This window comes from Stegodyphus dumicola, chromosome X1, assembly GCF_044657685.1.
Source record: "Stegodyphus dumicola isolate Sdum_Otavi_A_Nest chromosome X1, ASM4465768v1".
Classification (NCBI taxonomy): domain Eukaryota; kingdom Metazoa; phylum Arthropoda; class Arachnida; order Araneae; family Eresidae; genus Stegodyphus; species Stegodyphus dumicola.
In genome coordinates, this window is record NC_140780.1 from 181,211,556 (window position 1) to 181,225,795 (window position 14,240).

At 35.6% G+C, this 14,240-nt stretch overlaps 1 protein-coding gene across 10 annotated transcripts in view; it reads right to left on the minus strand.

The window, feature by feature from the left end:
• Positions 1-14,240, minus strand: part of LOC118183128 (uncharacterized) — a 412,812-nt gene that overhangs the window by 11,032 nt on the left and 387,540 nt on the right. For 8 of the 10 annotated variants that reach the window (XM_085807732.1, XM_085807733.1, XM_085807731.1 and 5 more), the window contains one exon: positions 3,822-3,957. In XM_085807732.1, the coding sequence (XP_085663858.1) occupies positions 3,822-3,957 (136 nt within the window). The remainder of the gene's footprint in view (positions 1-3,821; positions 3,958-14,240) is intronic. The other 2 variants (XM_035352584.2, XM_035352573.2) reach the window with 1 other exon arrangement.

Here is a 14,240-nt window from a genome sequence, read left to right on the forward strand (position 1 = left end):
ATGGGCTGGCTGTATGGGCGTTTTTGTAGTTTTCGATATGTGTAACGTGTGTACGAGCCAATTTCCCTTAGAACGTCCTGCACGAAGGCATCCCTTAGGTAGACAGCCCTCGAGTGCATTTATGTAATCAAATAAACGCACTAAGAGCCGTCGCTAAGCATTTTGCCGCTCGGTGCAATCTTTGAGTGTTCTAAAATCTGGTGCCCGGCACATCACTAATTAAAAAAATGTTTGCCACCCCTAAATTCTACTGTACAATACCTCATCTAAATTCTAAAAATTTTGACATCTCTAAATTTTGTTGCTCGGTGCTTCTCTAAATTCTAAAAATTCTGGCGCCTCTAAATTCTGCCACCCGATGCGGCCGCACCACCTCTGGCGCCTGTGCTGATTATACTTGCATTTTGAACTACTTGCAAATACGTTTTCAAGAAATAGTTAATGTTAACAGGATCAGTACTGAAAACTTAAGGTTAATTTTTAGACTTTATATACATTCAGTGAATATAAAAACAGTGCATATAAGACTTTATATGCGCGTAAGATATTCAGTCCGTAGATGGTATGTGATTATTTTGACTTAAGGAGTGGAATTGCTACTGAGTACCACTGAAAACAAGAAGTTGCAATCAGATAAGAAAAGTGTGCTCAGTGCCTTCTCCAGCTCTGTTAAAAAAGGTCTGTTAGGAAAAGTAAAAGAAATTTATTCTGCGATTAGTATATGAAACAAAATTTCTCCATATTTAATTAAAATACAAAAATAAACTACCATTTCATTAATAATGTATTTAAATTTTTTTTTTTAAAATCTGACGCCAGAAGGAGTTTTGATTAATTTAAAAATTTAATTCTAAATCATATTAACTGATATTTTTTATTAATAATTAATTGAGCCTAACATTAAAAGTGCAAGATCACTTTTATAGTTATTGTTTTTATGAATGTTTAAAAATTTTAAGGTTGAATACATTAATTTTTTAGATTAAAATTGAAATTTATAAACAAACGCGCGCATACTCCACATTAATAGGAGTACTAAGAGAAGGGGTGCCTTCATGGACGACAATTTAAAGATAACCGATTCGCATTTATGCCATGCTTTTATGCCAAATGCCATTCAGCTTTCTGGAAAGGTTTAGGATTACTAACATTATGGCAGAGCATACCAGGGATATCTGCCTAAGGGAAGGGAGGACTTTTTAAGGTAAACTGCCTAGAATTCACGTTACACATAAGGAAAAAACACGAAAGCCAGCCCACCAGTGGCACAGCAGTTAAAGACTGATACATACTTATAGTTCGTCCTGGTTTCAAACCCAAGCGAACGGGCTGACTGCATGTTTGGGTCTCCCTATGCATAGTGTGAATAGGAGTCAGTTTCTCCTAGAAGCCCTCCATCTCCTCCCCTTAGGCAGATAGCCCTTGTGTGCTTTGCCATGTTCAAATAACCAACCGACCATGCAGCAAGTCTGTTCGCCGTAATTCGGTGTCGGGTGGAACTACTAGTGTTCGGCTTCAGGTAGGCCGCTTCCGAGAAAGAACCCGGGACGAATGCTCTTTCTCGGAAGAGCTAGACATTTGGTCATTGATGGGCCTTTCAGTGAATGGTAGTAGCTCAGTTCTGGTTCCATTTCCATAGGCTAAACTAGCTGCATAGCATTTTCGTTATTTCCACTTTCAATGCCTTACATATGACTCAGTTCTCCCTATAAAGTCCTCAAAAGTGTATCATTTTAAGGCATACACACCTTGACTATTTTGCTGTAATGAGTATACTTACTTGGCTATCAGTCAGCGGGGAAGAAGTAAAAAAACTGTTTCTTTCAAGCAGCTATAATATTCTTGTTATATCGTGGTGAGGACAGTGACATATCTAGAACATTTCACTCAGAGTGAGACAGATTTAGGTCGAGCGGCAGAGTCGGCCAGTTAATCAGCCGTACTAGTATTTTCTTGAAAATATTATGCCACTACTCAAGCAAGTATGAGCAGCTGTTGCCAGCCAATTATATGAATGTAATTGGCTGATAACACTATGTTCTAAAATGTTCTCTTTCTATTTTTGAGCACTGAGATTCTCACTCAAGAATACATAAATAATGGTCTGTGTCTCCATCTAAAGAAATGTCATGCCAAACACAAGTGGGTGCTCTTCTTGATGATTACTGATATGGATATTGGGCATTTGGTTTTCTTTTTATCGAACAATGTTTGGAATCATAAGCAACATCTGGTTTCATTGGTCAAAAGAATAAGCATCCTTAGCATATTTACTGTCCACTTTCTTTCTGTTGTTGAGAAGTCTTACACATAAATTGATAAACCTAATTTTCTACAAAAAGTATCATATATGATGCTTAATAATTCATCTTTGCATAATGTTTGCATATTTTCTTGGCGGCGTACATCTAATGAAAGAAATTTCATAGCAAGCACGAACCATGTACATTTATTCCTATTAGTTCTGCAAAGAAACTCATGTTGCTCCTTATTAATTTCTTTAACATTTGTTCTCCGGTGTGTTCGTTTTTCTTTTATATATTTATATCAACTTCAAATGAGCTGTTCGCTTTTTGCTGCTGTTGTCTGTGTGTTTTATCACTTTTCGTCAATTTTTTTTTTCAGTGTTCCATATTTTATTTGATATTCGTGCTTAGTCATATGTTTCTCTATCGTCATTTTCACTCCCGTAAGTTAGCGTATCGAAATCGGACTTTTTTTTTTTCTATGAAGGAGAGTGATGCACATATTACTGGGAACTGAACTTCGGGATCTCCTTCATGAAATACTTTATACAACACAGCATAATTCATGAGGTGCCTGCCACTGCAAGAGAGTTTCTTAGTTGATTCACAGTAAACATTCTATTCTAGGTCTCTCTCAACATGAAGTTCAGTACATTTCTTAGTGATTAAAAAAAAAAAAAAAGTGAAGGAATTTATAATTTACTGAGTTCTAGTTACAATGCAGTTGTGTTAATTATTACTTTATCTCTGCGGAATTTACACAGAAAATGTAAACATAACAAATCAACCTACACACATTTAAGTAGCATAAAAAACATATTTTAATCTAAAATAAATATGTCTCCTGATACTTCGTAAAATACAATATACTTCTCGGAATTCACCATAAAAACTCTGTTTAGAGATCATAAAAAAGTATTGAAGATGTAACTGAACATAAATAATATAAAATCAAACTACCGTAATGGCTCAAATATAATAAGACACTTCTTCCCTTAATATTTTGGAGACCGGTGTACTGCGCTTCAAAATTTAGCCCTATTTACAACATGTTTTGAAACGTAAGTAAAGCAGAAATTCATAACTTTTGAAAAAAAAAATATTTATGAAACATAAGCTAACAGTCCTTTTTACCGTATTTAATGAAATACTCAGCTTCATATCAAAAGGAGTTTATAAGTTTTAAATCAAGGACGTACAGTAGCCTAACATTTAAAGAAATAAATTAATGATTTATCACTTATTCCTTAATTTTAAAGTTAAAAGAGTACGTTTGCATTGTTTAATCTCTTAATATAGTCTTATGATTTATTGTTATTGTTATTATCATTATTATTATTCAATTATTATTATTCAATTATTATTATTTTGTAAAACACCTTCACATGCCAAGCTCATATGTTATGATCGCGTATATGTGAATTCCACTTTTTTATACTCGAAAAAATGTAGTTTTTCCTTATGAGGGTCATCTTGTATTCGGCCCAATAGGATAAATAACATGCAATTAACAGTAAATACGGCAAATATTAACAGTAAACAGATAATTAAAACTGAAACTCGTTTATACTGTACCTGTCGTTTCTTTCGCTCCTCCTCGATCTGAGGCTTATCGCCTGCTTGTCCTGGACTGGTATCTAAACGCAGTCTTTTACAAGTTTCTTCGTCAAAAGATTTGTTATATAATTGAGACCTGCAAGTATTGTTCACACTACCTTTACTGTTGCAGCAATCAAGAGAAAGCAGAGTAGTACACATTTATATCAACTTATCAAAAGACTTACTATACAGAAATTTCTAAAAATCAAACAAAAAACAAGAAACTGGATTCAGCTAAATTGTTTTCTTAATGCGTAAAGGTTTTTCATAAGACCAATTAAAACACAGTAATAAAATAAATTCGCATAAAGGAGTGGAGGATAATTTTGTCTTTAAAGAAGTAATCTCATTTGCAAGCACAGTAATAAAATAAATTTTCAAAAAGGAGTTGAGAATATTTTTTTCTTTAACGATGGAATCCGATTTGCAAGTACAGTGAAAAGAGCTGATGATTTTAAGAGCAATAAACTTTGAGGAAGAATCAAGATAATTAAAAGTATTTGTTTTGAGAAGCATTAAACTTATAACTTCTATGTCAATACACTATATATTCAAAATACAATGAAAGACAGGATAAAAGGAATCTAATTAATGATCACGCAAGTAGTAATTATTAATTTTGGCTGATAAATACTTCACCTCCCAAAATTAATTCTGTATAAAAATAATTAAATTTTGCTTAGTCTGCTTGATTAAAACCCCATTTTTCTTTAAAAGATTCTGCTTAAAATTTAAAATAAGTTTTACAGTTGATTAAAAATGAGCAATTAGTTTTATATCCAAAGTTCAGAAGTTCAAAAAATGTCTTTGAATCAGATTCTCTTAAATGCTTTCTGATTTCATTTCACATTTCTAACTGGATCAAGACTGTTGCTATTGTTGTTTCAAATGGCGGAACACTTGCAACTTAATGCATTCGTAGGTGATGGCCAATACTCACCAGTCATTTATCAATCTCATCACCGTGAAGTTCGCACAAGATGCAACACAAGGTGCACGATTTTACACCCATGAGAACGCGATAGTTCTGCCCCCATTTAGATGGATAACACTCGGGGAACGGGTCCTAGAGTCTCTCATCCCTCTTCTTTTACTACCAGACTGGCAGATCTTTTGGCTCGCCAATAAGATCTTAAGTGCTTCCATGCGGCAAAACACTATACACTTAAAAACATCCATTCCTTCTCTGGGATTCGAACCTGGGCCCATCGATACGGCTTCCAGCACAGTTAACCACTATATTAATCAGGTGGCCTGGATCAAGACTTTTTTTAACCTTATTAAAAATTGAATAGCCATCAGAAGCTAATAAAATTATATAGAATCTAAAAAAATATAACAAACAATACTAAGAACTCAGCCCGGGGGAAATGCGACAAAACCTTCCTCCTCCCACTGAAATCTTCCTATGCAAATCATTTTCTTTTCCTTTTGATACAACCACCCATTTAAAAATTATAGTTATTGCAATACCTTCAACTGCATAAACTTGTCTTCCTGAGGCTATTTTTGTCTAAGAATAATAAAAAATTGGAAATTATATTAATAACGAATAAATCTTTTACATCCAAGATAGAAAAACATTTTATAAGAGCAAGTCAGTTTATTAATATGTTAAAATTTCTACTTTATTAATAATTAATTATTTAAGTTAAACATGTGTTAAATTCTGTAACAGTTAACAAAAAGGGAGAGAGAGAAAGAGAAAGAAGAAGAAGAATGTAATTCGGCATCGTATGACTCTTTAACAAGCCATAAAAATTTCTAACAGTAATTAACGAGAGATATTAACACTCGATGATTCTGAAGCTTTTGGAAAATACCAAGTATTATCCACTTAACCGCAACAGTTTTTATCAAATAACTACCATTTGCAAAGCTGTAATCCTGCAGAGCTTTTCGAACTTTTGAAAAACAAAACTTTGCAGCAAGTGTGCGAATAAATAAAAGGAAATGAATAAGAAGTGATCAGAAAAGAGTTTCAATTTAATGATGTATTTTAAATATAATTGTAAACAAATAGTATATTACCTGGAAAATGCTATACTCAGGCTACAGTTTTCTACCAAATAAGAGAGACTTGTGTGTAACAAAATGTATGTATATTAGCTTCCTTATTCTCAGAATAGCGTTTTCAGTAATCATATTTTAACTTAATGTGTAATTCCCATAACAAACAAAAGAAAAGCTTTCAATTTACAGAAGGAAAGTTTGGACATGCTTACGTAATCACACACGTAGTAACTTATCTATGCATTTTTCTAAAACTTACATAAATTCACTCATAAATTTCAACATTTCTAACTTTATAAGAAAAATCTGTTATTTTACACCAGCGAGCTTCGTTTTAGAAACGGTTAACTAATATGGCTTTCGTTCATTACAAGAGAATATGCATATAGTACACATTTTTTACAAATAACACCAGAGTTCATAAATTTTAAACAAACTTGTAGCATATCGCACGAAGACTGATACAACATAGAAGATAGATTAAATAATGAAAATCGAAGAAAATAAAACACATTTTAGTCACTTTATCCAAAAACTTTTAACCAGTTAATTATCACAATTTACAAAATAGGTGAAATGAAAACTATTCGAATAAAATTTCACATTACAAAGCACCTGCAATATTTTAAAAAGGAAAGAATTCCTGAGAGCTGCAGCTACTGTAATCTTCTTATAGTTTGGAGAAACGCAAAGCAACAAGATTTTGCAGCATTGTGAGGGTTGGGAATAAAACGAAAGACTTCTAAGCTGCAGTCGGACTATAAGGTATTTCTCCCGCCTTCTTAGCATGCCTTTGTGGTGTAATGGTCAGCACACTCGGCGGGTATCGACAGATCCGAGATTCGAGTCCCGGCGAGGCCACTGCTCATTTTTCATGTCTCCTGCCTTCGAAATAACCTAATGTCTCTACAGTGGCGCCCGAACTAAAAGGGTGGTGGATGATAATTCTCCACCACCAGGATTTGGCGATTGGGTCCCCTAATCCCCAGTCGTCCTTTAAAAGGGAGAGTATATAAAGTATTTCTCCCGTCTTCTTAGCATGCCGTCGTGGTGTAATGGCCAGAACACTCGGTGCGTATCGAGAGGTCCGAGTCGAGTTCCGGCGAGGGCACTGCTAATTTTTCCTGTCCCTTACTTCAAAATATCCTATTGATTCTACAGGACATTCTACCAATGAACTTAAAAAGAATCAAATTTATTCTCTTAAAAGAATAAATTTGAATCGTGTTCATAAATGCACACACACCTCAGGCTGGTTCTTACAAACGTAAAAATCGGATTCCTTTGCATTTACAAAGAAACCTGTTTATTAAATAGGGTACTGCACTAGAGTATAATTTACAACAAAAATGGTACAAACACTAGAACTTATACCTCGTAGGAAATATCATTCCTTCTAGTGAAATGGTAACAATAAAGTTACGCGCTCTCAGTGCTTGCCGTGCAATGCTCGACTGGAAAACTGACTTGCTTTTAAAATATTGACTACACATGTTTCTATCATATTCCTAAGTAAAACCCTCATTAAGTGGGATAATACCAGATACGACGTCAAAGTTAATTCAAAACCACGGCAGTTTAAAAACACAAGAAAGAGAAATAAGAAAATAGCTAAGAAATCTATATAATTAACAGAAACATACTATTAACAATTTACCTGAATTTTCAAGCAGTTTAATCTGGAGAATAAATTCTTTTGGCTATGATAATTAAATCAGTATTCAAAATCCTATTTTCCTCACTCTCTTGGTGTACATTCTTTATAAGTTTCCTTCCATTTCACATTACTCTTGTATTTCGATTTGAACCAGTGTGAAATAGAAAAATAATCGCTGCACAGTTTATTTATAAGAATTGAGCAATTTAGTTCTAATGGCTGATTTAACAATGTTTACACCTTCTAGTTAAGGTAGAATTTAATGGTTAGTGACCGAAATGTTTTCCTCGTTATCCAATTGTAGGGTTTATATTTATTTTAACTAACATTTATTTTAAGTTTAAACTATCTTTCCTGTCAAGCCTTACTTTCCCCTGGAACTGCCAATGCCAGAATATGTAAATTTTAGTAGAACGCGCAAGGATTCAAATTATCAGCGGAAGTATTATGATTTAAATAGAAGGAAACGAGTTCGGTGTAATATTCTTACTTCACGAGCGCGGAGGTAGTGAGCGAGAAATTGAAGAACCCCGCGTTTCGGCCTATGTGCTTGGCGGGAAGTAGTGTTAATCGTTCAAGCGAGCTTCAAGTCTGCTGAATTAGCAGCGGTGTTGTAAAACGCGGTGAGTTAGTTATTTTAGAGAGCCTCGTAGTTAGAGTCTTGTCTTTAAGTTCTTTTCAGGTTATTATTTTTATTTGACCGCCGAGTTGGCGCCGTCTGTAAGCGTCAAGAGCACGCAATTGTAATTTATTACGTTGAATAAAAAGGGACTTAAACCCTTTACAAGACTCTGTGTTTTAAACTGTTTTCACAGTCACCCCTTGGTTGCGTGCAAGTTGGAGGCGCGCAACGTTACATTGGCGCCCGAACAATTATCGAACTGAAATGGCCGAAAACTGGATGGAAGCCGCTGGACAACACCAAGAAATGACAACTCAGTTGGAAGGATTTGGATACCTGGTCCAGACTTTGAGAGCGTCAATCAAGCCAAACTTCTATTTCGACGGAAAAAATTCGGTGGCGGTATTTCTAGAAGGTCTAGAAAACCACTTTCAGCTCTACCCTGTGCCTGAAAGACAAAAAGTTGCCATCGCCACATCAGCACTAAGAGGACAGGCCGCGCTATGATGGAAAAACATAGGCAAATTTTTATTAGGGGAATTTGGAAGCCAGACATATATATTTGAAAATTTCAAAAAATCGTTAGTAAAGGCCTTCCCCATAATGAAAGATCGCGCACAGCTGGAAGCCGAGCTATATAGTTTCTATCAACGGGATACAGCAGAATTGACGGACTTTATTCTACGAAAAATCAAGTTAACGGATATGCTGTATGGAAAGAAACCCGATGCGGAGATTATTGAAATAATATTACCAAGATTGTTACCCACTGTTCAAGACTACTTTGAAATTAGAAACCCAAGCACATTGCAGGAACTCTTCGAATTGGCGGTGAAGTTTCAAAATCGCAGAATAGCGGAAAAAGCGAGAGGGGAAACATATTCTCAAAGTACCCGAAGGAAATCTTCAAAGGAGGAAACCAGAAATGGAAATCGCTCTTATGGGGGAAAAAGCTATGAAGATAACGCATCGAAACTCGAAGGTCAAGACCCAAAAAGAAAATTTGAAAATAAACATCCGCGTACCCAGACGACACAGATTGAAAGGAAAGCTTTAAACGAGTAGAGAGGCCTGTGAAAGGGAGGGTCCAGACCCCGGAAGTTTTAAAAAAACCCTCAAATAGACATTTAAATACGGTCATCGTAAAAAACTCCCAGCTACCAATTATACAAGTCCTGGTTGGCGAGGTACCAGTAGAAGCCCTCATCGATACAGGAGCAGAAGGAAATTTTATGAGTGAAAATTTCTTCAAAAAGAATTTTTATAGGGTACGACTATTTAAAACTAAAAATACGGAAATTATAGCGGCGCAAGGAAAAACATGTCACTGCATCGGGAAATTATCATTAAACTTACAGGTAAAAGAGGAAAATCTCAAAGTATTAATTTTTGTGGTGAAAGATCTGCAACATTCTCTTATTTTAGGTATGGAGTTTTTAAGGGCCGCGAGGGCCAAATTAAATTTTCAAGATAGTTCCGTGGTGTTGGAGATGGACCAGAGGGTGGTGGAGCCTGTGGAGACACCTCAAGTGGACCTTAGCCATCTGAATGACCATGAAAGGAAAGCAATACAGCAAGTGGTGAGTAATTTTTCTCATTTGTTTTCAGAAAAACCAGGAAACTGCCAAATAGTGACGCACAAGATTCAATTAAATGCCGAAAAACCTTGTAGGACTAAACCATACCGTTATGACAAACAAAAAGACTTAATCATCGAAGAACATATTCAGGAGATGTTAAAGAATAAAATAATAACGCCCATAAATAGTGAGTACGCGAGTCCAGTCGTACTATGTAGGAAAAAGAACGAGTTTCCTCCTTCGGATAAAAGGGCTTGGAGGTTTGCTATTGATTACAGAAAACTAAATAGTATTACCAAATTTCCAGTTTACCCTTTGCCGGTTATAGACGAGATCATTAGACAGATCAAATCGACAAGATATATGTCTACTTTGGACTTAACGTCTGGCTACTATCAAATAGCTATGAGACCCGAAGATATACATAAAACTGCGTTTATAACAAAATCGGGCACTTATGTATTTTTACGCATGCCTTTTGGGTTGTGTGGGGCCCCATCAACATTCCAGAGAGCTATGGACATTGTTCTAAAGCCTGTCCTAGGAAAGTCAACTTTAATTTATCTAGATGATATAATTATAACGAGTAGTACGTTGGAACAACATATTAATGATTTAGAACAAGTTTTTAAATTATTAAAAGAGGCCGGTCTTACAATTAACGCCTCAAAATGCAAGTTCGCAACTAAGGAACTTAAATATCTCGGTTATAAAATTTCGCAAAAGGGTATAGAAACGCAAGATTCAAAAATAAAAGCTATTAAGAATTTCCCACCGCCCAACACCGCCAAGAAACTTTCTTCTTTCCTTGGATTATGTTCTTACTATCGATCTTTCATAAAAGATTTCGCTAATATTGTTGAACCGCTCTTAGTAATCAAAAGAAAAAGGGCTAAATTTACGTGGACAGCGGAAGCTAACACAGCTTTTGAAAGATTAAAAGAAGCGCTTATTAATGCCCCTGTTTTATAATTCCCGGAGGGGGACGAAAACCTGGAAATTGCAGCAGATGCGTCAGACTATGCGGTGGGTGCGGTTCTTATGCAAAATAACCATCCGCTGGCATTTTTTAGTAAAACATTGAATCAGACACAAAGGAATTATACAGCTACAGAAAGAGAAACATTAGCCGTATTAATGGCTGTACACAAATTTCGAGTGTATTTCGGCAAATCGCCAGTAACAGTCTTTTCGGATCATGCGGCTGTTGGTAGACTTTACTCGGGGAAAAACCTAACGCCCAGGTCAATAAGATGGGCTTTAAAACTCCAAGAATATAATATCACAATAAAATATAAACCGGGTAAGGAAAACAATGTAGCTGACGCACTTTCTCGTATAAAACTGGACGATGAAGGAAATGAACTTAAATGCGCTGTGTTGACTTCAAAAATTTTAGATTCTAGAGATACGGTTATTACTGAACTGAAAGCTGATCCTGAATTTGGAAATATCTATGCTTATTTGAAAGACCCCGAAAGCTTTGAGCATACAGATATCGATGCGATAAGAAATAGAGCAAAAAACTATGAAATAATAGATAATTTATTATTCTATACGAAAACAACAAACGAAAATCTTGAGTATAAGCCAGTCATCCCAGCCTCGCTTCGATTAAGCATTTTGAAGGAGTTTCACGAAGCAAAAACAGCGGGCCACCTAGGGGTCAGAAAGACTTTAAAAAGGGTACGCGAGGCGGTATATTTCCCGCAATTATACAAAATAGTAACGGCGTATGTCAGGTCCTGCAATCAATGTCAGTTAATAAATGATATTAATTACAGCCCGGCCGGGTACTTAAATAGCATTCGCGCTACATTTCCGAATGAAATTTTAGGCATAGATCTTCTTGGTCCCTTCCCCCAGAGCGAGTTAAATAAAAATCGTTTTCTTTTAGTAATAGTAGATCATTTTTCAAAATGGACAGAAATTGTTCCACTTACACGCGCGTCAGCCAAAACAGTCGCAAATGCATTCTTACACAGATACATTTTAAAATACGGTGCACCGATAAAAGTCATTAGCGATAACGGAAAACAATTCATTAGTCAAATATTTGAAAACATATGCAATGGACTTGGCATACGCCATATCAAAATGGTTCCGTATAGACCACAAGCTAACATAGCAGAAAGAGGTAATAAAAATATAGTAAAAATAATTCGCAGTTACGTGAGCACACATCACAAGCGCTGGGATGGCTACATAAATGAATTAGCTTATGCTTTAAGAACGACACATCATGATACTACGGGAAAAACTCCAGCAGAATTATTCTTAGGCCGAAAATTAATTACGCCTTTAGATAAATTATTCTTTGTGCAACAAAGAGAGCAGGAGTTTAAACAAAAAGATGTGCAAAAGTTGATTGATCAGGCGCTTAAAACCTCGGATACGGCACGAAATAGGCAGAAAATATATTATGATAGAAAACGCCGTGAAGCAGATTTTAAAGTTGGGGATAAAGTATTGAAGCGGAAATTTTCTTTATCAAGTGCCCCAGACAATTTTATGGCAAAGCTAGCTCTAAAGTTTGAAGGCCCCTATGTAATTCAGGAAATCAAAGGAGTAGTCTTATATCTTAAGAACGAGAGAGGGGAAATCTGTAAAGCAAGTCCCGACCAGGTGAAAAAATACTATAATCCAAATGATTTTGAAATCCTTAAAAGTTTCTTGCAGGACTCAAGTCTAAACGAAATAGAAGGTCCAGAGACAACAACTATTCCACCACCCAAGAAACAGAGAACTGAAGAGAGACCTAGCACTTCTACAACCCGGACGTCGGTATCAAAAAGAAAAAATAATTTTCAAACGCCGGCGTTTAAGAAAAACAAAAATACAGATGCACCGGGTAAAGAAACCGTGGTAAAGAGAAAAACACCACCTACAAAGGATTGCAGGAAAAATTATACATCAAGGAGAACGCGCACACGGCCACAGAGTCAGGTGCCAGCAAGGCCGCCGTTCCGGAAACTGAAACGGCAACAGGAGGCACAAAAATACGACGAACAGAAGAAATTCAAGAAGGACTCCAGACCGGAGGACGTCAAGACCAGCCGTCCCAGGGAGAAACGGAAATGCCAACAACCAGACGATTACTCCGCCAAGAGGCCAGCATGTAGAGGACGCAAAAGAAAAAGTCAGGTGGACGACACTCGGAGGGCAGTAAGGAGTAGATTAACATCCATGAAACCTCTAACTTGGGACCAATTCTGCCAAAAACGAATGACGGAGTTTCAAGCATCGAAAACTCAAAGATAAGTTAAATCCTTCTATAATTTTTTTTTCTCTTTTGTTCCGAAATGTTATGCATAAGTACGAAGTTCTATGTTTTGACGAAAGTCAATATGTCTCGGTTGAGACTTAGTTTTGTTTTACTTTATTTAGCTAAGGCAAAAGTATTATTTTCTTTAAGTATAAAAGCTAAGAACAAGCATTTTCTGTTGGTCGAAAGACTAATTCTGTTATGTTAAAGCCAAAATTTGGCCGAAGATAAAAATAACTTCGTATTCTTGTATTAATAAGAATTTTAGTTTCAGTGCCGCCAGCTTGGCGAAGAATGAGTAAAGTAAAAATTTATTTTCTCTTATTCATTTTATGGTAAATTGTAAAAAGCATATGTATTAAAATTTTGTAAATGTATGTAAATACTTGAAGGTTATGTAAAAGTAGAATTTATTCTAGAAGCATAAAATTGTAGATGCTAAAAGTGAAGCTTAAAAGCAATGAAGTCAAAATTTAAGTAGTAAATTGTAGATAAAGTCATGCTTTAGAGCGAAAGCCTGCATATTTAAAGATGAATGAGGGGGAAGTTAGAATGAATGTGTTTTGTAGGGTTCTCCACCTACACTTGAATTTCTAAGAATGTTAAAGTAGCTCATCGAGTTGTAGAATGTCGAGTAAGGTGTGTCTATTTGGTCGTTGAATTCAAACAAATCATGGTGGTTATGGGAAGTGTTGTAAGACTAAAACACGAATATTCCCGTTTGACACCACACATGGTGGAGAGCCAGGGTGTAGTTAAATTAATGCTTGAAAAATTGAATGAATGTGAATTAAGCAATAACTAAGGAAAACGAATCGTTTAAAAACAAAAATTTATTCAGTGTCAAGAAAGTGTAAATTATAATGTATTTAGAAAGATACTGATACTTATTCCTTCCAGATGCTGGAAGGAAAAGAACAAGATTGATTGATGAAGTCCAGGAAAAGTTGCTGTAAGAAGAGAGCTTTATAACGATCAACAGAATTTTAGTATACAAATTGTTACATAAGATTTTTTTGTGTAAACGAGGTTCTCGCCAGTTAGTTCAGAATTAGAGAAACTTACAACAGGTCGTTTGTAGGACCTGCTTCCAAGTTTTCCAAATTCTGGCAGCGGCAAATGTAGGGTTTATATTTATTTTAACTAACATTTATTTTAAGTTTAAACTATCTTTCCTGTCAAGCCTTACTTTCCCCTGGAACTGCCAATGCCAGAATATGTAAATTTTAGTAGAACGCGCAAGGATTCAAATTATCAG